A 23,191-nucleotide genomic window follows, 5' to 3' on the forward strand; every position below is an offset into this window, starting at 1 on the left:
GAAGCAACTGACATGTGCTTGGCGACTGAATCACTTGACTTCCTATATGGATCTATACGTCGAGTAAACGAGATCGCTACGTAGCCAGCATTGAATCATACCCTCGTCGGTAGTATGCCATGCTGCATTGATGTTTTACGTGGCCTGCTTTGGGTTCCAGACATGAAATGGCCGTTTTGTTTCATCTCTTCTTATCTCTGGCTCCTCCTCTTTTCTAGGCACAATGTTCCGCTCAATTATGAAGTGTGAATTATCATACGCCTGGGGCTGACGCGCTGAGATGGCCTCAGACCCAGCGAGTTGTGCAGTGCCGTGCTTTCGGAAGGCACCAAGCTATGCAGTCCATGGTTCTGACTACTGGTAAGATTCCTCTGGACCCATCCATGGATACGGAGAGTGGGAGCGGTTTTGCGGTATGTACGAAGTACTTCATAGAGCACATGTCGTTTCTCGCGTAACATGCCATTGGACGACCAGGCCGATCCACTTGCCTACATGCGCCTGCCACGGATGAGTTATGAGTACGCTCTCTGCGCTCGATCGCCGCGCCGTACGCTGACTGCAATAAATACACAGAAGCTATTTATGTGGAGATAGGATGCGGTGATTTATCCTACTTTGTATCCTACTTTGCTCTTTCTTGTATGACGTGAGAGCCATGCGTCTCATAAAACCGTTTAAGGTAGCGCTGAGTCTTGAGGGAGGGCTGATTCTCGCGCAGAGGGATCCTCATTCGAACAAAACGTTCCGGCACAGTAGGTATTTGATACAATGCGGAGCGAACCATTTTCGAACAAGCCTGCATAGACTCTGGTGCATCACAAGAGCGGGGCGAGGGCGCGGGGCTCCAGATCCTACCATGCCAAGCGTCCGCCTGACTGTTTCTGCCCACTCCGAGTCCGCGATGGCGGAGTTTCCGCGGGCAGGAATGAGGACTAGGACCATCATCCATGATGCTGAGGCTGGGACTGTGACACAAAGCGTTCAGTGGTATTTGAATGCTTGATTGCCGCGAATTTTCGTTGACGAGTTTGCTCTACCACTCAATTACTTTTATAGATTGAGGCGTACGAAGTAGGTGCCGAGTTTGTCATTGGCCAAAAAGCACGATGGCGAGCGCCGATATTATTTTTTATCGCTACGAGAGGTCGCCCTACGCGCGAAGGGTGGAATGGTATCTGGCCCTCAGGGGCATCCCGTACAGAGAATGTGTAGGTTGCCTCTCTTCTCGCGCAAACGCGGCGCAACGACTAGCAGTCAGGCGGATCGCCTGATGTCGCAATTTGTGGCATGAATTTAAGACACAATCTGACGTTGCATGCACAGCTTCAGCCCTTGGTTATGCCGCGACCGGACCTCGCGCGTCTGGGCATCGCATACCGGCGCATCCCCGTGCTGGCAATCGGCCGTGACGTGTACCTGGACACGCGGCTGCAGCTTCGCAAGCTGGAGGAGCTCGACGACACGGCGGCGCCGAAGCTCGGCGCGGACACGCCCGAGGCCATGGCACTGGAGAGGCTGCTGTCACTGCTGACGACGGACGGCGGCACGACGTTCAGCGGCATGACGTCGGTGCTGCCCACCGACATGCCGCTGCTGCAGGACGAGGCCTTTTTGCGGGACAGGGCGGACTTTCTCGGCTTCGAGCTCAGGCCCGGGACGATGCGGCAGGCTCGGCCAGAGGCGCTGCGGGAGATGGCGGGCGTTTTTGCGCTGCTGGAGACGACGTTGCTCGCGGACGGGAGGGACTGGGTCCTGGGCACGGCGCGGGCGGGCCTGGCGGACATTGAGGCCATCTGGCGGCTGCACTGGATCGCCAATATACCGGGGGCGCTGCCGGAGAGGTTCTTTTCGGCGGCGGTGTATCCCAAGGTATACGCCTGGATGGGGCGCTTCGACGAGGCGGTCGCGGCGGCGCGGGCAGCGCAGCAGCAGAAGTCGCGCGTGGTATCGGGCGACCAGGCGGCGAGGGCGATCCTATCCTCGGCGCTGCACGACGAGGGTTTGCTCGACGTCGATGCGGAGGACCACACCGTCGCGGCGGAGGGACTCGCGCGAGGCGACCTGGTGACGGTGTGGCCGACGGACACGGGCGCGTCGGGCAGAGACCGCGGAAGGTTGGTAGCGATGAACAAGGACGAGGTCGTGTTTGAGACGGAGGCAGAGGAGGATGGCGGCAGTGGCGGCAACAGGACGGTGAGGGTACACGCCCCGAGGCATGGGTTCAAGGTGAAGAAGGGGGACGTTGGCGCACTGCTAACTTAGGGGCCTTGGTAGTACCTACCTTGAGAAGGCTTTTCGTGCAATGCAAAAGACAAGCATATGTCTATCCCAAATCACAAAAAAACACAAGTTACGAGAACATGCGAGGGTATCATATCATCCTTATCTCGCCTCGAGGGATAGCCTGCAGACAGGGCGACAGGGGCGGGCGCAAAGGCGTAGAGGGAGAATCATCTGTAGATTGTACAAAGTACCTACTATGTGAAGTGTGCGCGCCGGTGTGAACATGCCCCTATTGAAGTTTGGTGGCGATGCACATCGACGTGTGATTTACTTTTTTCTTTTCTAATTTCGTGAAACCTGGGGTCACAGATGTTGTCATTGCTTGGGGATGGTTCTGCGATTAGCATAAGCTCAAAGGGGCCGAAAGCGTTACGGCAGCTATGCGCATGAGTTCATTGTGGTGGAGCTCGGTCGGTATCAGCGGTCAGTTCAAGATGCCCTTGATCATAGGCCGAGCCCGTCGTAGGAGCTTTCGTCGGCAAACTACTATGCATAGCGACAAGTTACCCAACGGCACAAAGGGTATGTCTGGTCCACGCGGGCTCGAACAGGACCATTTTGAGTGTCCACGGCGGGATGGGCGGCGACCTGGGGCGATTGGGTTTGCGGAGGGCATCTTGAGAGTGTGGCGTATAATAGTGGACGTACGGGCGCGAGTGGTAGCACGAGCGGACGTATGTATGCACGAAGTACCGAGCGCGGGCGTCAGGCCGAGGCAAGAAGAGGTCGATGATGACGGGTGCTAGCATAGCGGTTCAGGCACAAGTGAAGTACAGCTGCATTGTCGCACACACAGGCGGACCAGAGAGAGCACCTGAGCCTGCTCGTCCAACGCCACGAGCCTCAAATCACGCAGGGAGCAACCGAGTGGCTGTCGGGGCTGGCGCGGTGCCTGGACGGCACTCAACACCGACCCGAGAGGGCGGATGGCATGGCTTGTTCGAGTATTGACGGAACCAGCGAAGAAACGCAGCCACAGACAAGACAAGGGCATTGCGTCATCCGTGGCAGCCAGCCAGCGTCGCGCGACGGAGTCCAGAAGGTGGGCCGTCGTGACACGCGACCGACACGGCTGCGGAGCCTCACGTCCCTTGCGCGCCCAGTCAGCCAGCCAGCAATCAAGCCTGCGACTGGGCGGGCCCCTTGGTGGTGATGGTGGTGGTGGTGCTGCCGTGCAGACGGCAGATCGCAATCCTTAGACGCTCGCTCCGTATCTCTCCGTTTCTCATGGTGCGCAGCCCAGCAATCAGAGGAATGGTGGTCTTTCCATTCCACGGGGGAGCGGCCGACAGGGAACAAGGTAGAGGATGGTGGTGGTGGTGGTGGTGGTGGTGGTGGTGGTGCCGCGACACGGAGAGGGTTGCAAAATGGTGCTGACGTCACCTGACTGATGCTTTGCTGGCCACCATTATTAGTCGGCCTTGATGGCAAGTCACTACACAGTCACGTTGGCGTGCACACTGTGTGCTCCCTGCCGTTTGGTGTTTGGCCGTGGAATTTTTTCTTGCTAGGCGAGGGACGCAGAAGCAAGGGGCCGGCCCCGTCAGCTCCCCCGGGTTCCCACGCACGCACTTACTTTGGGTTGACGCACGACCTTATCACCGCTAGGGGTTAGTTTCCCAGCGAAACCAGGTCTGACGTAATTGTTCGTCAAAGGAAAGACGGATTGTCCCTGGCTTCGTGTGAGCGCGCGTATCGTGTCGACGATCGGAACCCGCACCAAGGACGGCCGGACGGATGCATGCAAACAAGAAAGGAGCACGCCTGGATGGTGCACCCGGTACGGTGAGAATTGAGTGAGGTTGGCACCGAGTCGAGCCCAAGTCGAAGACGGAGCGCCGCCTCGCATGTTGGGTGATAGATGCATGGAGGTACGTAGTGGCTGGCCAGCCAGCCGGAGGTGAGCCGAGAACGGCAGAAGACGACTGCGCGGATGAAAGGGCAAGGAAGAGCCGCGACTGGAGGCGCCGGGACCACCATCCACGTCTCGAGTTGGGCCTGCCTAGGGCATTGCACCTGCCACTCATCACTGCGGTCTCCCTCACCGACACTCACCCTCCTCCTTTCGGTCGGGTGCTTGCCACCCGTGGTAGTGAGGCGATGAGGTGGTGAGGTGCCCGTGGCGGCCATTCGGTGCCGGCGCGGCCCAGACAGGCCCCAGGAAAATACGGCGGGCGGATTTGAAGTTCTCGTGGGTTGATACCCCCAGCAGCTCCCAGCGTCGTTGTCGGTCTGCACGAAGCATGGCGCGTCGACGGCCGGGCTGGCACCACGGCAGCGCCCTCCACACATTTGATGCACCGCACAACTCGACGAGACTTGAGGAGCACACCCTCGGTCCTGGGCTTGGGTCGATATTTGAGCCCGTCAACACCATCGCCATGGTCACCAAATCATACCGCGCCAGCGCCGCGGACGGTGGTGGCCCGTCGGCGTCGCAGCGTCGCCAGCGGCAGCAGCTACTGCAGCAGCACCAAACAGGGGTCAACATTGACCACAAACAACAGTTGCACTCACCCATTGACCTCGCTCAGTTCGTGATTGCCTCCACTGCCATCATGAACTGGTTGACTATAACCACTACGACAGCCGGCCATGCACTGTGAGTTGAGTCTGTCACAACGGCTGTTACTGGATGGCTGGCAGAAGCTGGACGGGCCCCCGGCTTGGGATTCCGGCGTCATACCACCCCACGCGCATCAGGTGGAAGGGGGAGGGGGGCGCACAGTGCACTCCTCCGATGGCACCATTGCCTGCCCGATTGACGGTCTGCCACTGCTTCGTACTATCAAACGTACAGTCCTCGCCTGGCTTCCGCGATGGGGTTGCAGAGCGCTGTGACGAGATTATTTTGTCAGCATAACAGCCCGGTCATATCGAAACGTGGAGTCTTGTACTGTGCTATGCCCTTTTTCACGGGCGTCTCTGCTGGCGTGTCATCGCCAATGCAGTCCGCTTCTGTCGCGTCTGGCAGGCTCGGCCATGGAGCAGATACTCCGTCCGTGTCCACGGGGCAAAGCCCCCCTCCCTAGCCCCCGCCAACTGTCTGCCGCGCGAGGAAGGCCAGACTACGTAAATGACAGCTGCCGGGCGGGCGAGAGGGTACGGCGCGGGGCGGTCTAGGCTGCGAGTCGCTGCCGCTGGTGCTGCAGATGCTGATGTTGGTGCTGCTGTCAAGTCGCGAGCTCGTATCTGGACCTTAGGAGTTAGAAGCACCTTGGATTACCTCGAGCGAGCCATTTGACAATCCAGCCGCCGCCGCCAGCGTGGACATGAGAGGTGGCGATCCCCACCGCCGCCTGCCCGCTGTTGGCCAGACGCGGCGCGCGCGCGCGTAGAGCCAAGAGGGCATCGATCATCGACGATTTGCGACCGCCCTTGGCGCCGGGGGCGAGTTTCCGCACAGTGCGGATTTGGTTTGTAAGCCCTCGACCCGCCAGCGAGCAGCAGCGTGGATGGGTGCCGCCCTGCTGTGCCCTTCTGTGGCCGCCTTCGCCTCCCGGCCCAAATTTCCAGCGTCCCCCGGCCCCGCAGGCACGCCCCCCCTGCCACCACTCACAGCCCACAGCCAGCGAGCCAAAGAGAGCCTGGCACCAGGGAGCGGACGGCGGGGGGCAAAGCAGCATTGGCACAGCACACACAGTACATAATGGAGCGAGGGGTGTGGGTTTCTCTCGGGGGGAAGAGGAAGGATGGTGGATGGCATGGGGAGGGGAGGGGAGGGGGCGGCCCCAGCGCCGCCATTTTTCATTTTTTTTTCCTGCGCTCATCCCCCTTCCACTTCCACCCGCCCTCTTTTTTCACAACGTCATCTCTGACGTCTTCCCCTTCCTCAAGTCGAACCTTTTCGCAGCACCAGCACCGGCACCACCAGCGCAGCGCAGCAACGCGCAGTGACGAACCCCCAATCCCACCACCACCACCAGACCAAGGATACCGCTGCCCGGTAGCCCGCAAGCGCATTTCCTTTTTGAGCGCCCGCAGGCAGGCTTGCTTGCGTGCTTGCTTCAATTCACTGCGGCAGAGCGCGCGACGCAGCGCAGTGCAGCGCACGCAGACAGCCTTTTCACCCTGCCTTGGCTTTGGGCGGCGCCAGCGCCTGTTGGACGCCAGTTTCTGGGGCGCACGCTCCCGCGGCGCCTGCACTCTCCCCTTCTCCCCCCGGGGCCGAGCCACTCCCGCCTGCCCAGGCGTCAATCTTCGCCCGACTCGAGCGCCGCCTTTTCAGCAGCCTCGCCTGTGACCTCATCGCTCTCCTCCCTTTCCCTCCTGCTCTTGTCCTTTTGTTTTCCTTTGCCTTTCTATTACCCCACCTTGTGCAGTCTGCCTGCCCTACGCCCGCCGCGGCCGACTACATCATAGGTAGACAAATCGTCGTCATGGGGACTTCTCCCAAGAACGCCTCCGCACGAGGCCAGTCGAAGTCCCCCAAACAACCCAACAACACTCCCCCAGGCACAGGTGAGCCTCATCCATCATCATACACCCTTTAGTCCGTTATCGTGCATTGTTTTCCCTGTACCCCTACGCACCTTGTCATTACCCCTCCTCGTGACGTGCGGCTCCGGCGCTGGCGCAACTTTCCTCGCTCCGACTGTTGTTGCGACGAAGGACGACTTGCCTGCCTGGCTGCTCGCTCGCTCGCTCGCTTGCATAGGTTCAGCCCTCGGTCACCGCACGATCACAATTCCAGAATCAGCACCAGCGCCACCCTTCCTCGCACACTCGACGGCCTACACATCGGCTGCTACGAGACTTTGGAACTCACACGCTGCTCACAGATTCCGCAGCGGACTCGAAAGCCGACACCACACGCAAGCCAGACGGCTCGTCCAATGCCGAAGCGGCCAAGCCCCTCGCCCCCCCCCCTCGTCCAGGTCAACAACAGCAGCAGCAATCGAACGATACCCCGGACTATTTCTCGACGCAGGTCGGAGGGTCGCTCAGTCTGGAGCCCAATCCTTTCGAGCAGTCCTTTGGGGGTGGAGGGCCAGAGACGCCAGGAGGAACCAAGCTACCTTCGGTCGCCCACCTGACATCGCCATCCTCGCTCCTTCCCGGCAGCAACGCGACGCCCTTCAACTGGGGCGGAGGCTCTCTGCGCACGGGTCCGTTGAGCCCGGCCATGCTGTCGGGACCAGCCAACGACTACTTCAGCGATACGCACCATCTACGCGGCGGCTTCCCAACACCCAACGAGTCCTCGTTGCGATCGGGTCTTACACCGGGCGGCAGTGGGTCCATGTTCCCTGCCCCCAGCCCAAATTCTCAAGCTCTCTTTGCTCAACTGGCAAGTGGCGGCGCAACACCAAGCACGCTCGACTTTCACCGCACTGCCCTCAGCGCGGCCGCCAAGCGTGAGCAAAGCAACGGCTCGCAGCAGCAGCAGCAGCAGCAACAACAACAACAACAACAACAACAGCAACAGCAACAGCAACAGCAACAGCCCGCAAAGACGTCACAACCTCAAGAGATGCCCAACGGTACGACCCCGATTAAGACGGAGGCCAAGGCTCCCGGGCCCTTTGATCCACACGACAATGATGCTGCCAACGGCCTCTTCATGCTCGCACAGGGCGCGCAAGGTCGCAGTGGCGCTGCGAACACCAACCAGTTCACAGCGACGTCAGCCCCTGGTCACGCTCACACCACAGCGGCGCCAGCGCCTCAGGTGCAGGAAGGAAATGCCGCCTCGGTCCGCGGTGCCAGCGAGGGCAGCATGATGTCGGAAGAACCCGAGCCGGCGAAGCCTAGCGCACGGGGCAAGGGCAAGAAGAACAACCCAACAACAACAAATGGCCGAAGGAAAGCGGACGAGCCCCCCGCCAAGGCGCCGCCGAACAAGAAAGCCAAGGGTAACGCCGGGGCGTACAATGACAGCATTGAGCCATCGGACGATGACGAAGATGACGAAGACAAGTTCAAGACTGATGAAAATGGCACCAAGACCAAGATGACGGACGAAGAAAAGCGAAAGAACTTCCTGGAGAGAAATCGGTATGTTACACTCCGACAAGCGTATACTATTCGCACTAACGCCCGCACAGTGTTGCCGCACTCAAGTGTCGCCAACGGAAGAAGCAATGGTTGGCGAATCTTCAAACCAAGGTCGAAATGTTCAGCTCTGAAAATGACGCCCTCACAACACAAATCACGCAGCTGCGAGAAGAAGTCGTCAACCTCAAAACTCTCCTCCTTGCCCATAAAGACTGCCCCGTCACCCAACAGCAGGGTCTGCATGGTGCCTTCATGTCACAGGTGGTCGAGCCATTCAACGCGCAGATGAACCCGTATGGCATGGCTGGCCCGATGCCTAACCAGCAGCAGGTGATGGCTGGCCAGGGGGTCGACCGCCGATTCTCTTAGAATGAGAACACAGAGGCAGGATAAGAAGGCACAGCTCAGGACGACTTCACTGACGTGGACACGGCGCTTGGGGTCGACTCTTTTCCTTCAGTTGTCGGTCCCGCGGCATATATCTTGCCTGTGACTGCCATGCGCGGTTCCGGGTTGTTCGCCGTTGTGCCTTGGTCGTGCCAACTATGTGCTGGACGCGACGGCGACCGGAGAGATGTGCCGAGATGGTTTATTCGACAAGCTTGACCATGTACCAAAATTAATGGATGAAAGTGGGGGGCACGGCGACATGCCGGCAGCAGTCGCTCCGTGCAGCGGCAGCGGATGATCTTGTTCTGCTCATATCTCCTCGAAGCATGCGGATGGGCCCTTCGCCTTACAGGGCCCTTGTCTTCTCCCACATATTGTACGTACACATTTTTTTTGCAAGGAAATCAGTAGGGTCATCAAAAGGTATTGGCCGGGAAAGATGACTCTGCGTTGTTTGTGGCGTTATGGAGGAACAGGCACTGTGCGGAGGACCAGTCGGGTGTTGCTGGGTATGGACTGCTTGAAGGTAGCTATAGGTAACGGATGCTACCAATTGAAGCGTTTTGTTGTCGAGAGAGCAGACCGAGCGTGCTAGATGTCAGAGCCAGCAAGCCTCACTTCGAATGGGAGCAGGGAATGCATGCCCAAGACAGTAAGCGGCACAGCCCAGTCTGAACGCGCTTCCCATCTGCTAGTCTGCTCTCTTTCTCACTCCTCATCCATTTTCGTTGACAGGCTTCGGCTGCCCTATAAGCAGAAGGCCTTTGCAGTCAAGCCGGGGACAAATCAGTTAGCGGCCAGCCATTCCTCGCGCTCGCTTTTCGGTGGCAAGACCGGGTGCACGGCCAAGATAGCAACCCGTAATTTTGCCATCGGAGGGAGAGGAGCTTGAAGTTACTTGGTGATGCTTGCGTATTTACTTTTGTACAACGCGCGGCTCTGGCTCACGCGTTGCCAGTCAATAAGCTGGATAGTCTATACATAGAGACCAATATACACTCTTTAGTGGTCATGCAAGAGCCCAATCGGCTGCGGGGAAGTAGATGCCCTTCTGAGGCTTCTCAGTTGGCGGGTGAGAGATGATGAAGACGACACGCTGATGTAATTAAGACCTCATAGTCTTAAGCGAAAATATGAGCATTCTCTTTATCCCGTCTCTTGAGGCATTACAACGCTCTTGCGCGTCGTGATGTTTCAACTCTAACCTTACGATGCTGCTGGTGGAATAGGGTCCACGGGGTAGAGAGTGATGGTGGGAGGATGGAAGAGGTCGAGGTCGCACTGAAAAGGTACGAAGGACGTGCTATGCTGACGAAGAGAGACGATGGCGGCCAATCAACATGGCCGTTGGGATTCTTCGCTGGCGTGGGGTTCTCTGTCCCGAAGCGGACTAGCGCGACGCCGGAGCATCCCTCACCTCTTTGAGGTAAACAACAGAGAGCAGGAACACTTCCCACGTCTCAAACCATCGCCAACCCGCGACAAGTGCCTGCCGCTGCCCCATCGCCACCCGTCTGCATCCCCCCCGCCGGCATCGCGCATCGAGCCTTAGTGACATTGGCGAGGGTCTTGATGCGCCGGCCCTCGACCCCGACGCGAGCCATCTGACGCGACTTTGTCGGCGCTGTACCCGCGCCCCCCCCCCAACACGCGGCGCCATCGCAGCTGCGCAACGGCTCGTCGAATTGCGGGCGCGCAATTCGTCCCTTCCGCCATCGCCATCTACGATCTCACACAGCACGGCGCCTCATGCCATCGCGACTCAGCCATCCATGACGACTCTCGTGGCGACTCGACAGGCGCTGGAACTTCTTAGCATGAGCGACCAGCAGAAGCGCCGAACAAGCAAGCGGCTTGCAGGTAGGTCCCTGAAGCGGAAGGACTTCCAACCATCGGTGCTATATGGATGCCGAGATGCTGACGGCGTAACAGCTGCGGCCGATTATGAGCAGGATGACGACTTTCAGTTTGTTCGCAAGTCAAAACGCCCGAAGACGGAGGAGGAGAAGGAACCGCCGAAGAAGACAGGAAGAGGCCGCGCGTCGGCCAAGGATAAGGCTGCCCGGGAATTGAGCGCCATATCGGAATCACCCAAAGCACTTCCGTCGGTAGCGGCGGCGACAACGACCACAACCACAACGGGGACGAGAAAATCATCGCGGAGGAAGCAGAACGTCGATGCGCCAGAGGAGCCCCAGCAGCAACCACAGAAGAGGGCAACGCGCCAGAGCAAACGATTATCAGGCGATAGCAATGTTGAGGAGCCCAAAGCAAACGGCGCATCGCGCAAGCAAGGCCGTGGCAAGGGCAGACCACCGCGTGTGGTGTTGGAGGAAGAGCCTGAGGAGGAAGTGGACGAGGTAGCAGCATCGCCGCCGACACCGCCCGCACCCGTCGAATCCACCAAGATTGCGCTCCCGATGAGCGACACGCCAATCATCAACCGCAACAAGGACATGCGCAAGAAGGGCAACTCGAACCGAAGAAGCAGCCTAGGGTCGCGTGGACGGAGGGCGAGCTCGCTGATAGAGAGTGGGCAGTCGGCGATACCGCACCGCGAGGTTGACCCGGCAGAATTCTACAAGCACATCGAAGCCGACCTGGTAGAGCCGCGGAGGATGAAGCAGCTGCTAATGTGGTGCGGCGAGCGCGCCCTGTCGGCGAAACCGCCCTTGGGCACACCGAATTCGGATGCGATACTGGGAGGTACGTCAGATGGGACATGCAGCCGGCGACAGGTATACTGATCATGGTGCAGCTCGTGCGATTCAGGACCAGATACTTAGGGACTTTGCGTCCCGTTCGGAGTTTTCGGATTGGTTCAGTAGAGACGATGCTGAGCCAAGGGCAAAGGTGGTGCTCAAGCCGAACCCACGAAATATTGAGATGGATGAGAAGCTCGCGTCGCTACAAGAGAAGATTGACAGGCAAGTCACTTGTCTCGATATCGCGCCAACGCAGAGACTGACCAAATACAGGTTACGGAGAGAGAAAGAGGCGTGGCTATTAATGAAGAAGCTCCCTCCGGAACAGCCGCCGCTATTCAGCGCCGATGAGCCCGACCAGATCGTCCTCCCAGACTTTGATCTGTTGGACGAGGACGACGGAAAGCTACGGGGCCAGCTCGCCGACGAAGCAAACTCGTCCGCGGCACTACGCTCAAGAACAGAATTGAGATTGAAAAAGATTCAGTCGTCATTGGAGTTCCAGATCGATCAGTTTGCGGATAACGTGCACAAGCTGGAGCAACGAGTACAGGTCGCCGGCAAGGAAGCGGATAGGGTTCTGAAGCTCAGCGCGGTACGGCTGCGTGAACGCGAGCAGCGGGAGAAGACAAGTGCCGGGACGAGAGACATGCCCATCATGGAAGTCCTCCGGAGCCTGGGTCAGATACTACCCGAAGGCAACGGGGGGTGATGCGGCCGCGTTGCTTGCTAGGGATGATGGGCAGAAGGCGAGGTTTCTTAACGAGGCTGATGATGACGAGACGCGAGGCGCTTGGTGTTGGAGCTCCCTTGTTTGGCAGGCAGGGCCTCTTTCCCCTCTGTTACTGCTGGCGTCCGGGAAGACGCAGAAGGAGGCGGCCCCCTTCCTTTTTTTCCCCTTTTTTTTGACTGTATCTGGGAGCCAGGGGGAGGCAGCATTGGTGCGCGCGTTGATTGTGGCCGCCTTGGGACAAATTTTCGGACAGCATCACAACTTTTGGGCAAGCTTGGGAGTTGCGGAGGGGGCGCATCTTTGTTGTCGGTGTACTTGGTTTGTACAGCAGACGCGGGGCCCTTATCGCGCACGAGAACATACATGGGCAGTTTGTATTCGTGCATTATTGAAGCACGCAATTTTTTTGGTCCGTCTCCCACGATGGAGTGCTGGCCAATAACTACCCCTGGCGTTTTTACATGTCTACTCTGTGTCTGTCGTGTATCATGGTACAGAAATGTTGGTACATCTTGTGTTTCCTCCCCCTCTGTCTCTTTGCACCGATCTACCTATTCGGTAACGTTACCGGCCTGGAGAAATGCTTGGTTGGGCCCGGAGAAGGAGATCTCCTTCCCGTTGACCCATTTCCCCCTTTCCGTTTCCTTCCTAGAGGAAATCGCCCTTCACTTGGACTCCTCGAGGGCAGGCATAAAGGCCATGCCGGTGCCCTCCTTGCCGTCGACGCTGCGCAGCTGTACGTGCTCGCGCAGGAGGGCGAGGATCTCGCTGCCGCGCCAGCGCGTAGGCACGGGGCGGTACGCGGGCTTGAAGTTGCCGACGGTCTGGGCCCACTCGCCCTTAGGGGGCGTCTGGCGCACGAAGGCGTCGTCGGCAGCCTGGCCGGCGACGTCGATCGACGACGATGCTGGTGATGTGGTGGTGGTGGCGGTGGTGCCAGCGGCGGAAGGGGAAGAAGATGAAGAGAGAGACGATGACGAGCCGACGGGGGCATCGGCAGGGTTCGTCGACGTGTACCCCTCGGAGGGCTCGCGCTGCGTCGCCCAGTAGTATATGTCCCAGTCGTTCTCGTCGAGTAGCAAGTCGTACTGCGTGAGCTGCTCCGGGGTCATGGAGGGGAGGTGCTTGGCGGCGAAGGTGGAGAGCAGGAGGTCAGACTCGAGAGTCCCTCGTTTGCGTGACTGGTCTGCCGCGGCGGAACAACAAGGAGCGCATTCAGTGGTCAGCTTTTGTTTTTTTCCTTTTACTTCTCTTTGAAGCAGAAGACGATTCGGGAGAGGAGAAGAGAGAGAGGGGGGGGGGCCGCACAGAGGAGGCGAGCGCGCTTCGTCTCAGCGTCCTCGCCGGTGCGCCGTAACGGCTCAATGCGAAACTTTGCGCCCTGCAGCTCGCCTACGCCGAGCTCGTCGCCCGCCGCGGGGGAGGATGACGCGCTGTAGAGGCGGATGAGGGACGACCTCGTGGTAGTGGTGGTGGTGGCGGCGGTGGCGATGGCGACGGCGGGAGCGCGCATGGCCGGTGCGCTCGAGGAGGAGGTGCACGCGCGGGCAACGCAACGGCGCGCGAGGGGGCGAATGGAAAAGGCCATGGTTCTTATGATGGCGTTCGTCGGTGTGTTTGTCTCTTCTCCGACTCGGTCGCTCAGTCGCTCGGTGGATGGATTGATGTGTGCTGCTGCTTCTCCGCTGGTGTTTGTTTTCCCGTTTCCTTTCTCTTCCCCTTTCTCTTTCTCTTTCTCGTGAGAGGAGATTCGGGTCCTTGAGTCGCGGAATTGAGGGACGAGCAAAAAAGTCGATGATGGAAGAGCGTGTTTGCGGGCTTGTCAGAGCTGTTTGATGTGATGGGAACCCCGAACGAGTGAAGTAGCCGACTTGGTTTTTAGGTAGGGATAGGCCGGCGCCGGGGGCGGGTGAGTGGGTGGGTTCTTGACCGCGCCGCCGCCACGCCCGTCTGTCCTACAGGGCCGAGAGCATCTGGGATCTGCTGGGCGTCGGTGCCGAGGATACTCGCTGGGGGCCCCGCTAACTAAAATACTACGACTGAACGTCCTCCGCCAGGCACAGGAGCTGCACGGGAGAGAACGTCTGCGAGACAGCGATGCAGGTAGAATCCAGGGACTATGTGCGTCGCGGTCCTAGACATGACTTAGCTAGGTAAGCGAGGGCGTTTTAAGATCCATCGTCACGACTTGTACCGGCCGTTGCCATGGCCCCGGGCGCCAGATCGGATGCTTTAAAGATTTATATCAATCATCGTGGTATTAAGTCGGAGCCGTAAACCGGGCTGCGACATGTACTCCAAAAACCAGCCCGGCCCTCGCCTCGTCGTTTTAGCCCTTAACATGTCCGCCCGGCCCCTGTCGTTCATCGTCATGTACAAACGCCAGCATATTCCGAATGCCTCATGCTGATTGCCATCTGCCGTTGCGCTGCCACCTTGCGCTTGTTTCATACACCTCCACTGTCATCTATCGCGCCCAGTAAAGCAGACCCGGCACAGAAAACGTCGCCATCGCCGACACACAACCCCTTAGAGCTCTCCCGCTTGTAGAAGTCTGACTCTCGCCGGGCGGCAGGGGTCGTGGAGGGGCCCCGAGGGGGTATTAGATGAGGTGCTTGGAGCGGAAGTAGGCGCGCAGGTACATGATCTGCCAGGCCCAGAGGCCGATGAGCAGCCAAGTGGTGCCGATGCCGAACCACTTGACACGCGTGTTGGTGCTCTCGTTGGTGTCGCGCAGCTTCTGCTCGCGCGTGCGCAAGTAATCCATCTCGCGCACAATCTCGGCCGTAAGCTCCTCAATCCGGCGCAGGTCCGCCTCGACGGGCTTGAGCTTCTCCGTTGCCTGGATGGCTGACCAGTCCTTGGCGTCGGCGCCAATGTCAATGTCCAGCTCGACGTGGCGCCAGGACGGGTTGGGGCGGCGAGCTGTCATTGTTTTCCTCTTGTCAGATTCTGCCACTCGTTTCGCAGTGTACTCTGGGTTGGGGAGCTATTGAGGCGCATCATGGACGTACTGCCGGTCTGAATGTTCTCAAAGCACACGTCAAACGCCGCGTCAGCGTGAGACGTAAAGACGGACCTCGACTCGCCGACGACATCCTTTGCCTTGGCGTAGTCGTTGCCCAGCGCATCGCGAATCTGTAATCCATCGTCCTGTTAGCCTCTCTGTTGCCTCTCTCCCTCTCTCTCTCTCCCGCCAAGCCATCAAGTAGCTACACCAAACCATCCACCCGGGTGGACGGCGGCGGGAAGGGTCTCAAACGCACGTGAATGTTGACCGTCATGCCATCGCCCTTGTAGCCGTCGACCGTAGCCGTCACCACAACGAGCGTCTCCTGGCCGACAAAGTTGCGGATGCAGCGCTCCTTCTTGTGATTCTCGGCGCCGGAGTGCGACGGCAGCTCGAACTTGAGGGCGCTGGCGGCGCTGGTAAGCAGCAGCAGGCCGCAGAGCCATTGCAGGGGAGATGAGCGTAGCAATGCCATTGCCGCGTGTCGTCGTCGTGCGTTTCCTCTCGTCGATATCGTTGGCCGTGGGAGCTGGCGAAAAGGGACACCAACGGACCGTGTTTCCGCTGGAGCAGCTCGAAACTGCAAGGTGTCGCGTTGGAACTGCCACCGAGCAAAGGGGCTGGCCAATGGGCCGCGCCCAGCTAAGCACCCCCACCAGACGGACTTCCAAGAAGAAGCCTGAGCAAGGGCTCTTCTGTACGGTACGGTACGGTACGTACCTGGCTGCAGGTTGAACGACGACCCACCCAGTCACGTGTGGGGCCAGCCTCGCCAGCTGGCGTGCTGCGCTCTGGCCAAGAGCCATTGGAAGGAACATCCATCATCTGGCGCGAGGCTAGAGCCTTCGATCCCCGTTCAACGTCGCTCCATCACCGCACCTTCTCCAACCGCCGGTAACGCAGTGCAAGCAAACTATCCCTTGACGGCGACCGCCGATTCACCAGTCGTCAAGATGCCCAAGTGTGAGTCTCTTTCTTCCGCCTCATTCGACTCTATTCTCTTGAATATGCAGCTCGCTAACATTTTCGTTGCCAGTCTTTTGTAAGCCTTGAATGCTCCCCTCGCAGCCGCACTCGAGCAACCGAAGATTAAACTCTTACCCTCCCGATTGCAAATCGCGTGAACCTTCTGTCTCGAGCGATGCTAACCCCTCGACCCAGGCGACTACTGCGATGTGTACCTTACGCACGACTCGATGAGCGTCCGAAAGGCTCACAACAGTGGCCGAAACCACATCCGCAACGTCGTCGAGTACTACCAGCGTGAGTCGCCCCATCCCCGCCCAACCAACTCTGCTAGCAAAGTCTCGCACCCCCCTTGCCCTTGCTGATACTAACCGGCCCATGACTGCAGAAATCGGCCACGAAAAGGCACAGTCCGTCATCGATTCCATCACCAACTCGTACGCCGCCGAGGGCCAGGCCCACAACAATCCCATGCTCCCGCAGAACCAGCCCGGAGCTAAGGGCGCGTTCCCTCCTCCCGGCTTCCCTGCGTTCCCTGGAGGCACGTTTCCCCCTCCCCTGCCCGTCAGCCACAGCGGTGACCTCGTCGAGAACGAGCATGACGGAGAAGCCGACGGTGGACAGGTCGAGCTAACTAAGCTCGTCGCAGCTCCCGGAGCCCCTCCCCCGTTCCCAGGCATGCCTGGCGCACCGCCTGGCCAGTTCCCTCCTGGCGTTGCTCGTACGTATACATACCATCATTCATCTTTCGCCCTGACTGTGTCACGTGCTAACGAACCGCAGCTCCCCCCGGCGCAGCTGGCCGCGGCATGCCCCCCATGCCACCCTTCCCCGGTCCTCCGGGTGCCAATGGCATGCCCCCTATGCCTCCTCCCGGCGGTCTTCCTTTCTCGCCTCCCCCCGGTGGCTTTCCCTTCCCACCTCCTGGTGCTGGCGCCCCTGGTGGCCCTGGCGCCCCGCCTCCCAACTTTCCCGGGATGCCCAACATGACCCCTCCCCCGGGCCACGGCTTCCCCGGTGGCCCCCCGCCACCCTTTCCCCCGGGACACTCTCCGGCTCCCGGCCAGGACAGACGATAGATTGGGCAAAGACAAGACTTGTTTCGTTCTCAAGGGTCTAGAGATACCACATGGCTTGGTGCAATTTGTTTTAGGGTTTTCCTTCATAGTAATGGTAGCATAGAAGGCGAAGGTGGCGTTCGGGTTCAGCAAAACAGCGCCGCTGGTCGACTGACGACATGTAGCGGGCGGGCATATTGAGTGATTGCATAAGGAAGAAGCAGTCTACATGGATCAACACTGGCTTCTCATTGCTCCTTTCGAGGCGATCCATAGACTTGATCGTACAACGTGACGTGCTACTTGTTTTCTTTTTCTAACCGTGACAACCAAATGCGACGATCTAGTGCAATGAGCAAGGCAATTTGCGACGCCTGTGCTGGCCGTAACCTACGGCCCTTCAGCGCCTAGTGTACATTGCCACACACCCCTCTGCGATCGAGGTAACGGCAGGAAACGGCTAACAAGAGGAATAACATCAAAAACGCTATTTGTCCCACCCCTTTCAAGCGGCCAACAAGAACAACTCCATTATGCATTTCAATTCGCCTCGTCTCGCCACCTCATAGCACATCATCTCTGGCCCTTTTCCCGACTTCGTATCATATCGTCCTCCCTTCCTTATACCTCAACGTAGTCGGTTGTCGTAAGTGCACCATTGTCGTAAAAACGTCACATCATGTCAGTCGTAAACATACCCGGGGCTGTCCGCATGCCGATTCCTCCGATCCTGTCAGTCCTCACACCGTGGCGTTGTTCAAGTACAGCTTTCAGCTCCCTGCAGCTGTTCGGGACACATCAGCCCGAACCTTCCAAGCCTTGACTCCGATGAAGAGACGTCACCACTTCAGGGCATTGTGTTGCTGTCATACTGTCGATGCCTGGCGCTCATGGGCTTGATCACTTCATCGACGCCGTCCCGAACCTCCTTCGGTCCACTAATCATCTGGCGCAACTCCCGTGTCCGCCTCTCCCGCCTTCGCTCACTCAAAAGCCGCGGTAGATTCTGAATACCTTCCAGCCGGCTACTGATGGATGATGCTCTTCGCAACTTGTCCTTGCTGGCACGGCGTTGCAGACTGCGCGAGCGCCAGAATGGCAGCCTAGAACCCTCGAGGCTCTTGTGCAAAGCTCTGTCGAGCAAGCTTTCGCTCCGTCTGAGTGGATTTCCACTGGATCTGCGACGCATTACCCTCAGGTTACCACTAGGGGTTCGCCGGATGGTGCGTCTTTCTGGGCCCTCTAAGCTGTCGACCGAGAAGTATGCATCATCCCGAGCCGGGAAAATTGCAAACGTGCGTTTCATTTTTGCGCTGAGACTCCTCGCGGGAATTCGAGGTCGATTGTCCACCAGAGGGTATCGATAAATTTCATCTTCGTGATCGTGTCCGTGTTCTTCACAAGAACCGTCGCACTCTAAGCCGTCGCTAGTCGGCCACAGCGGGCGCCAGTACGGATGTAACTTGTCCTCCTCACTGGGCTTGTCTTCTTCTTGTGGATACATAGACATTGCGTCAGAGTTCTTGCCCTCATTGGCAGCTGGCCAGTCTCGACGTGTGACCCGGGACATGGAGAATGTCCTCGTCAGAAATCCGGGAGCCTTTAAAGCCGTCGGTGGATAATCGATGGAGTGGCGTCGGCGACTGAATGCTCGCCTTACAAGAGAGGGTCGGCGCGGAGGCTTGTCCCCTGTGGCTTCGTAGAAGTTTCCAAGCTGAGCAAGGCGCTCCTCTGCCGGAGTCAAACCAGATGGCGTAGCAGGGATGAAATTGATCGCAGGTGGATGTTTCGGCGGTTGAGGGGGTGGCCGCGGATTGCGCAGGGGAGAGTCGACCTCATCCGTAGATCCACGTTGCTGTGGTGGTGTTGCCAGTCCTCCATCGGGACTCGTGGTCATTATCTTCGGCACGTCCGGTGTCTCTTCAGCAGTCGTCTCCTTACTCGTCGAGTCAGAAGCCTCGGAAGGCTTCGCAGAGTGATGGACCATAACAACAGATGAGTTCTGATGAGGATACATATGCACAGCCAATGCCTCCGACACTTCCGGTGCCGTGCCCGATGTTTCAAATGACGCTATTGAGAAAGGTGTGTTCCTAGACGAGTACCTTTTGGATGATCCGCCATCGTCGGGTTTGCCCAAGCTGAGGAAATCATGGCCGTCCCCCTTGTCAAACCGATGATTGCTTACTGGCGAATGAACGTCAGTTTCCGGCATAGGGCTGGGCTGGAGCTGAGATTCGCGTCCCACTGCCTCCTTCAGGTCAGACGTTGGGGCTTGATGGAGCTTGTTCAAGGCCTGTAAGCTCTCTGCGGTCAATGAACCCGTCCGCGAGGCATTGCGACTCGTCGGTGCCGACAACGATGATGATCGTGTGGGGATCACTGGTGGAATATCAATAGTCCTCTGATCCAGAGGATCCGATTCTGACACTGGACGGCTTCGACCGCGGCGGGACTGTAGGTCGTGCCGAACTCCAACGTCTCGGGTAGGAGATCTATCTTGCGTAGGTGAACCTACACTCATAGTGCGTCTCGACCGTCGGCTGGATGTTGATCGAAGCGATGGCTCCTTGCTCGACTTCGGTTTGCTTGACGAGCGTCGGTCTGGAACGACAACGACCGGAATGCCGCCACTCTTCCACACTTCGCGCCTGGCTCGCCCACTCGATATGGAGTTTGAAGTCAGATTTGAGGCGTAGCTCTCAGGTCGTCTGCCTCGATCGGGAAATTGCCTGCCGTGGGGCGACCTCCCTGGCTGCTGCTGCGCGGACAGTTTCGGGGGCGGCTGTATTGGACTGTCAATCGGCTCCCTCAGAGATATGCGTTTCTGAATATGTCTAAGAGTTCTCTGGCGTTGAGGGGGCGCATCGATCAATATTGCTTCGACGATGTTTGATGCATTTGACGCGCGGTTTGACCTAGGAGATTGTTGCGACGACCGATGAGGATCACTGCGGACCGACGTGCTAGAAGTGGACGGGGCATGAGATTCATGCCTTCGTTTAATCTCTCGCTTGGGCGATGAGCCGGCGGCAGCTGTTTCATTGCGGGGAATCTGGCGCGTAGCCCTTGTTGCGCGTGTTGGACTGACCGGGTCGCTGTCAGTTCCATTATTGCATTCATAGTGGCGTGAAGTGCGAGAGGGTTGAGTCTTTTGATCTCTCTTCTTGACAGTAACCATTCGTTGCAAGTTTTCATCCCATTCCTGCTCGACATCGCTCTGCGCGGCCCAGTCTCCATCGAACCTGCCGAACTCTCCCTTTGTGCGTGGAGTGTAGGCGTCTGTCGGGGTTGCTTGAAGGTGCTCCAGGGTCATGTCGAGAACTTGAGGTTGCACGGCTTTGCTGGGCTTGGCGGCGGCCAGCGGGAGGATTGTGCTACGGGAAGTGTTGGAAGAGCCAATTGTTGGCCGCACCGTGGACTTGCCACCTTCGTCGTCGGAAGATAGAGGCTCCTCCCTGGCTGTCTTGAATGACTCGGTTCGAGAGTCGGTCGTGCGAGAAAGACTGCGATCGAGCGCGGAGGGACGCAGGATGCGAGGTCGCGAGGCCGGACCAGGAGGAGTCACGTCTGGCGTGGGTGGACTCCTTTGGTCAGGAGGAGTCGCGATGTGGCGCTGCACCGCATTTCGTGGAGGCGTGTGAACGAAACTGTTTTCGTTGAGAGTCGGGCTAGAAGGCAGTGCAGAGTGGCTACTTGAAGAGTTCCGAGAGTGGTTTGGTGGAGTTGGAGGGAGGTCGGGGCCGGAGCCTATCCGCCTCGATTCATGCTTCAAGGTCCGAGGACTCGAGGGCTGCGAGCCTGCCATTTGGAACACAGGGGTAGTATCGATGACGAGATCGTACTCGATGCCGGCCGGCCGAGTGTAGTCGAGGCCTCCTAGCCGAGGGCGAGGGAGGGCCTTGTGCTTTTTGAATCGACGCTGGGCCATGATGTCCTCGTCAAAGGCATGTTCAGGCAAAGGCGCCGTCATCGTGGGCGCGCTGGGTGCGAGCATGCTCGATGGCAAGCAAGGGCTGACTGGCGTCGTGACGGGTATCACTTGGCGACTGCGATTTCGAGACAAGGGATCCTATACATGCTGAACGAGGACGGGACGCGGCCGAGGGGTCCATTCAATTGTGCACCATCAAATATCGCTGGCGATGCGAGGGTCTGTCTGTCGGGGAGGCGATGATCAAGGTTTGCGACAGGGTCGGGATGGGGCTGAGACATTCGTCCAGACCAGGCGTGTCGTGAAAGCGATTTGTGCAACGCAACGAAGGCGTGCGAGGTCGCGATGAGCCTGTGACTCAATCGAAGTGGGTGAATCGAGCCAGGCCGCGGTGGACGGGGCGAGGAGGGACAGGCAGGCGACGGCAGTGAGCAGGAGAGAAGTGAGAGAAAGGCGAGACTCGACGGCTTGTCGCAGCAGATGGCTTGCCGAACGCAGGAGTACAGGCGGCGGGCTGAGGGCAAGCGCCGGAACGTCACAGAGCCAGGCGAAGAACAAAGGGCGGCGAGGTGGGTTTCATAGCGATGGCGACTTGAGACGAGCGCATGGACCGGGAATGACGCCGCGACAGAAGTCTGTCCAGTCGCAGGCGAGGCCGGGGTTGGTTTGAGAGAGGACACGAGATGGGGAGGGCGATGAGTGGCAGGACGGAGGATGCACTTCAATTCATTTGGCGGCGGCGGCCACAGCTAGCGGGCAGCATGCACTCCGTCTGCGCGCTCCAGGCACTGCAGCGTGCAGCAACAGTCGGGTGTGCCTTCTGCGGGTAGAAGGGAAGGGGGGGGGCGTGGCAGTGGGTGAGTGAGAAAGTGAGTGGCCGCGCGAGGCAAGGACGAGAGAAAAGGCACCTTGGCTAATACAGAAGACATGGTAGGACATGGCGCCAGTCTGGATATACGTAGGTATCGCAGTACCAATAAGCCTCACTATATCCGTGAGACTCTGTCAGTACCACAATTGAACAAGTACCTTGTCTTAGCCAAGGTACTTCTAGTGCGAAGTACCGCGTTCGCACTGCATTATTAGGGGGCAGGTGCCATGCAGCGGGAGGTTGCTTCCCTGCCCTGCTGCATCTGTTTGACGTGATTGGGGGGTCTAACGCAACCGTCACCAGAAGGAAGACACGGCGGAGCGGGCCTGCCTCCACTACTAGCTTCGTAGTAGTACGTCACGGTCAGGCAGGAAGGAACCACGAATAGGTTGATGTATCTACCTGGGAGCCCCTCACCATGGAACAACGCCTTCGGGCTCCTCGACTTTTGACTTGCTTCGCGCAATAGTAGCAAGCGACAGCACGTCTCCTGTTCCAGGGCGACCGCGGCGCGCGAAGAGAAAAACACGTCCCAACTTGCCTGGATGGCGTTGCGGCGCATCCCGATGACAACCGGGCAAGCTGGGTCGTATCCAGGGCAAGGTTTGCGCCGGTGAGCGGGACGGGACGAGCGAAAAGACGCCCCAAGGCCAATGGATGATCTGCGCTTCAGCGGGCTTGGGAGCTGAAGCCGGCACAATAGCCCCGCAATTTGGTGGCATTTGGCCCCCCATCCATGTGTTATCTACTATCTATCCGTGTCTCCACGGCCCACGATGCCCTGGGCGTCGTTGGATGTTGGTGGATGCCGCCCTGACAACAGGTATGACTTCGTACACGTGAGTACGTACAGTACTGGCGTGCGGAGTTTCTCTAAGTAATCAATCTCCCAGGCAAAAGACATGCGCCATCTGCCATGCCACGCCGACCTGCAAAGCCATTACAAACCAGCACGCCACCATCGAGCGGCATCGTATGTATACATTGTAATGGACATGTAATTTCACAACTGGCTCACAAGAGGGCGACGACGCTGGCGCCGCTGAGTGATGACGCCGCGTGCGTTGGAGCCAAGACGCTTGACGCCGAATTCAGAAAGATGCCATCAGCACCAACAACAGTCTGTCGACCCTCTTCTTTCCGCGTCCCTTCTCAAAATTAAAATAAATAAGTAAAATTCAAGCCGACCTCTGATACTTTGTATGAGTGCCTACAAAGTAACTTGGCTGCAGGATAGGATG

At 58.6% G+C, this 23,191-nt stretch overlaps 7 protein-coding genes across 7 annotated transcripts; 4 read left to right on the forward strand and 3 right to left on the reverse strand.

Moving 5' to 3' along the window:
* Positions 1–987: 987 nt before the first annotated feature.
* JDV02_006777 (uncharacterized protein) lies at positions 988–2,444 on the forward strand. Its single transcript, XM_047988201.1, has 2 exons — positions 988–1,211; positions 1,327–2,444. The coding sequence occupies exons 1-2, from the start codon at positions 1,110–1,112 to the stop codon at positions 2,263–2,265; spliced, it is 1,041 nt and encodes a 346-aa protein (XP_047844193.1). The 5' UTR covers positions 988–1,109; the 3' UTR covers positions 2,266–2,444.
* Positions 2,445–5,983: 3,539 nt separating this feature from the next.
* Positions 5,984–9,679, forward strand: SKO1 (Transcription factor). The gene is made up of 3 exons (XM_047988202.1): positions 5,984–6,747; positions 7,068–8,283; positions 8,334–9,679. Exons 1-3 carry the CDS (start codon positions 6,666–6,668, stop codon positions 8,650–8,652), a joined length of 1,617 nt encoding a protein of 538 aa, XP_047844194.1. The 5' UTR covers positions 5,984–6,665; the 3' UTR covers positions 8,653–9,679.
* A 453-nt stretch (positions 9,680–10,132) lies between these two features.
* Positions 10,133–12,274, forward strand: JDV02_006779 (uncharacterized protein). Its single transcript, XM_047988203.1, has 4 exons — positions 10,133–10,533; positions 10,606–11,379; positions 11,432–11,600; positions 11,652–12,274. Exons 1-4 carry the CDS (start codon positions 10,446–10,448, stop codon positions 12,088–12,090), a joined length of 1,470 nt encoding a protein of 489 aa, XP_047844195.1. The 5' UTR covers positions 10,133–10,445; the 3' UTR covers positions 12,091–12,274.
* A 400-nt stretch (positions 12,275–12,674) lies between these two features.
* On the reverse strand, positions 12,675–13,953 carry emi5 (Succinate dehydrogenase assembly factor 2 mitochondrial). The gene is made up of 2 exons (XM_047988204.1): positions 13,420–13,953; positions 12,675–13,297 (listed from the first exon to the last, which is right to left on the reverse strand). Exons 1-2 carry the CDS (start codon positions 13,697–13,699, stop codon positions 12,777–12,779), a joined length of 801 nt encoding a protein of 266 aa, XP_047844196.1. The 5' UTR covers positions 13,700–13,953; the 3' UTR covers positions 12,675–12,776.
* Positions 13,954–14,258: 305 nt separating this feature from the next.
* ERV25 (vesicle coat component) lies at positions 14,259–15,773 on the reverse strand. The gene is made up of 3 exons (XM_047988205.1): positions 15,378–15,773; positions 15,126–15,249; positions 14,259–15,036 (listed from the first exon to the last, which is right to left on the reverse strand). Exons 1-3 carry the CDS (start codon positions 15,594–15,596, stop codon positions 14,714–14,716), a joined length of 666 nt encoding a protein of 221 aa, XP_047844197.1. The 5' UTR covers positions 15,597–15,773; the 3' UTR covers positions 14,259–14,713.
* A 183-nt stretch (positions 15,774–15,956) lies between these two features.
* YHC1 (U1 small nuclear ribonucleoprotein C) lies at positions 15,957–17,448 on the forward strand. Its single transcript, XM_047988206.1, has 6 exons — positions 15,957–16,084; positions 16,158–16,163; positions 16,283–16,384; positions 16,476–16,628; positions 16,737–16,808; positions 16,871–17,448. The coding sequence occupies exons 1-6, from the start codon at positions 16,075–16,077 to the stop codon at positions 17,164–17,166; spliced, it is 639 nt and encodes a 212-aa protein (XP_047844198.1). The 5' UTR covers positions 15,957–16,074; the 3' UTR covers positions 17,167–17,448.
* JDV02_006783 (uncharacterized protein) lies at positions 17,437–21,915 on the reverse strand. Its single transcript, XM_047988207.1, has one exon. It carries the CDS (start codon positions 21,140–21,142, stop codon positions 17,993–17,995), a length of 3,150 nt encoding a protein of 1,049 aa, XP_047844199.1. The 5' UTR covers positions 21,143–21,915; the 3' UTR covers positions 17,437–17,992.
* Between the last annotated feature and the right edge of the window lie 1,276 nt (positions 21,916–23,191).

This window comes from Purpureocillium takamizusanense, chromosome 6, assembly GCF_022605165.1.
Source record: "Purpureocillium takamizusanense chromosome 6, complete sequence".
Classification (NCBI taxonomy): Eukaryota; Fungi; Ascomycota; class Sordariomycetes; order Hypocreales; family Ophiocordycipitaceae; genus Purpureocillium; species Purpureocillium takamizusanense.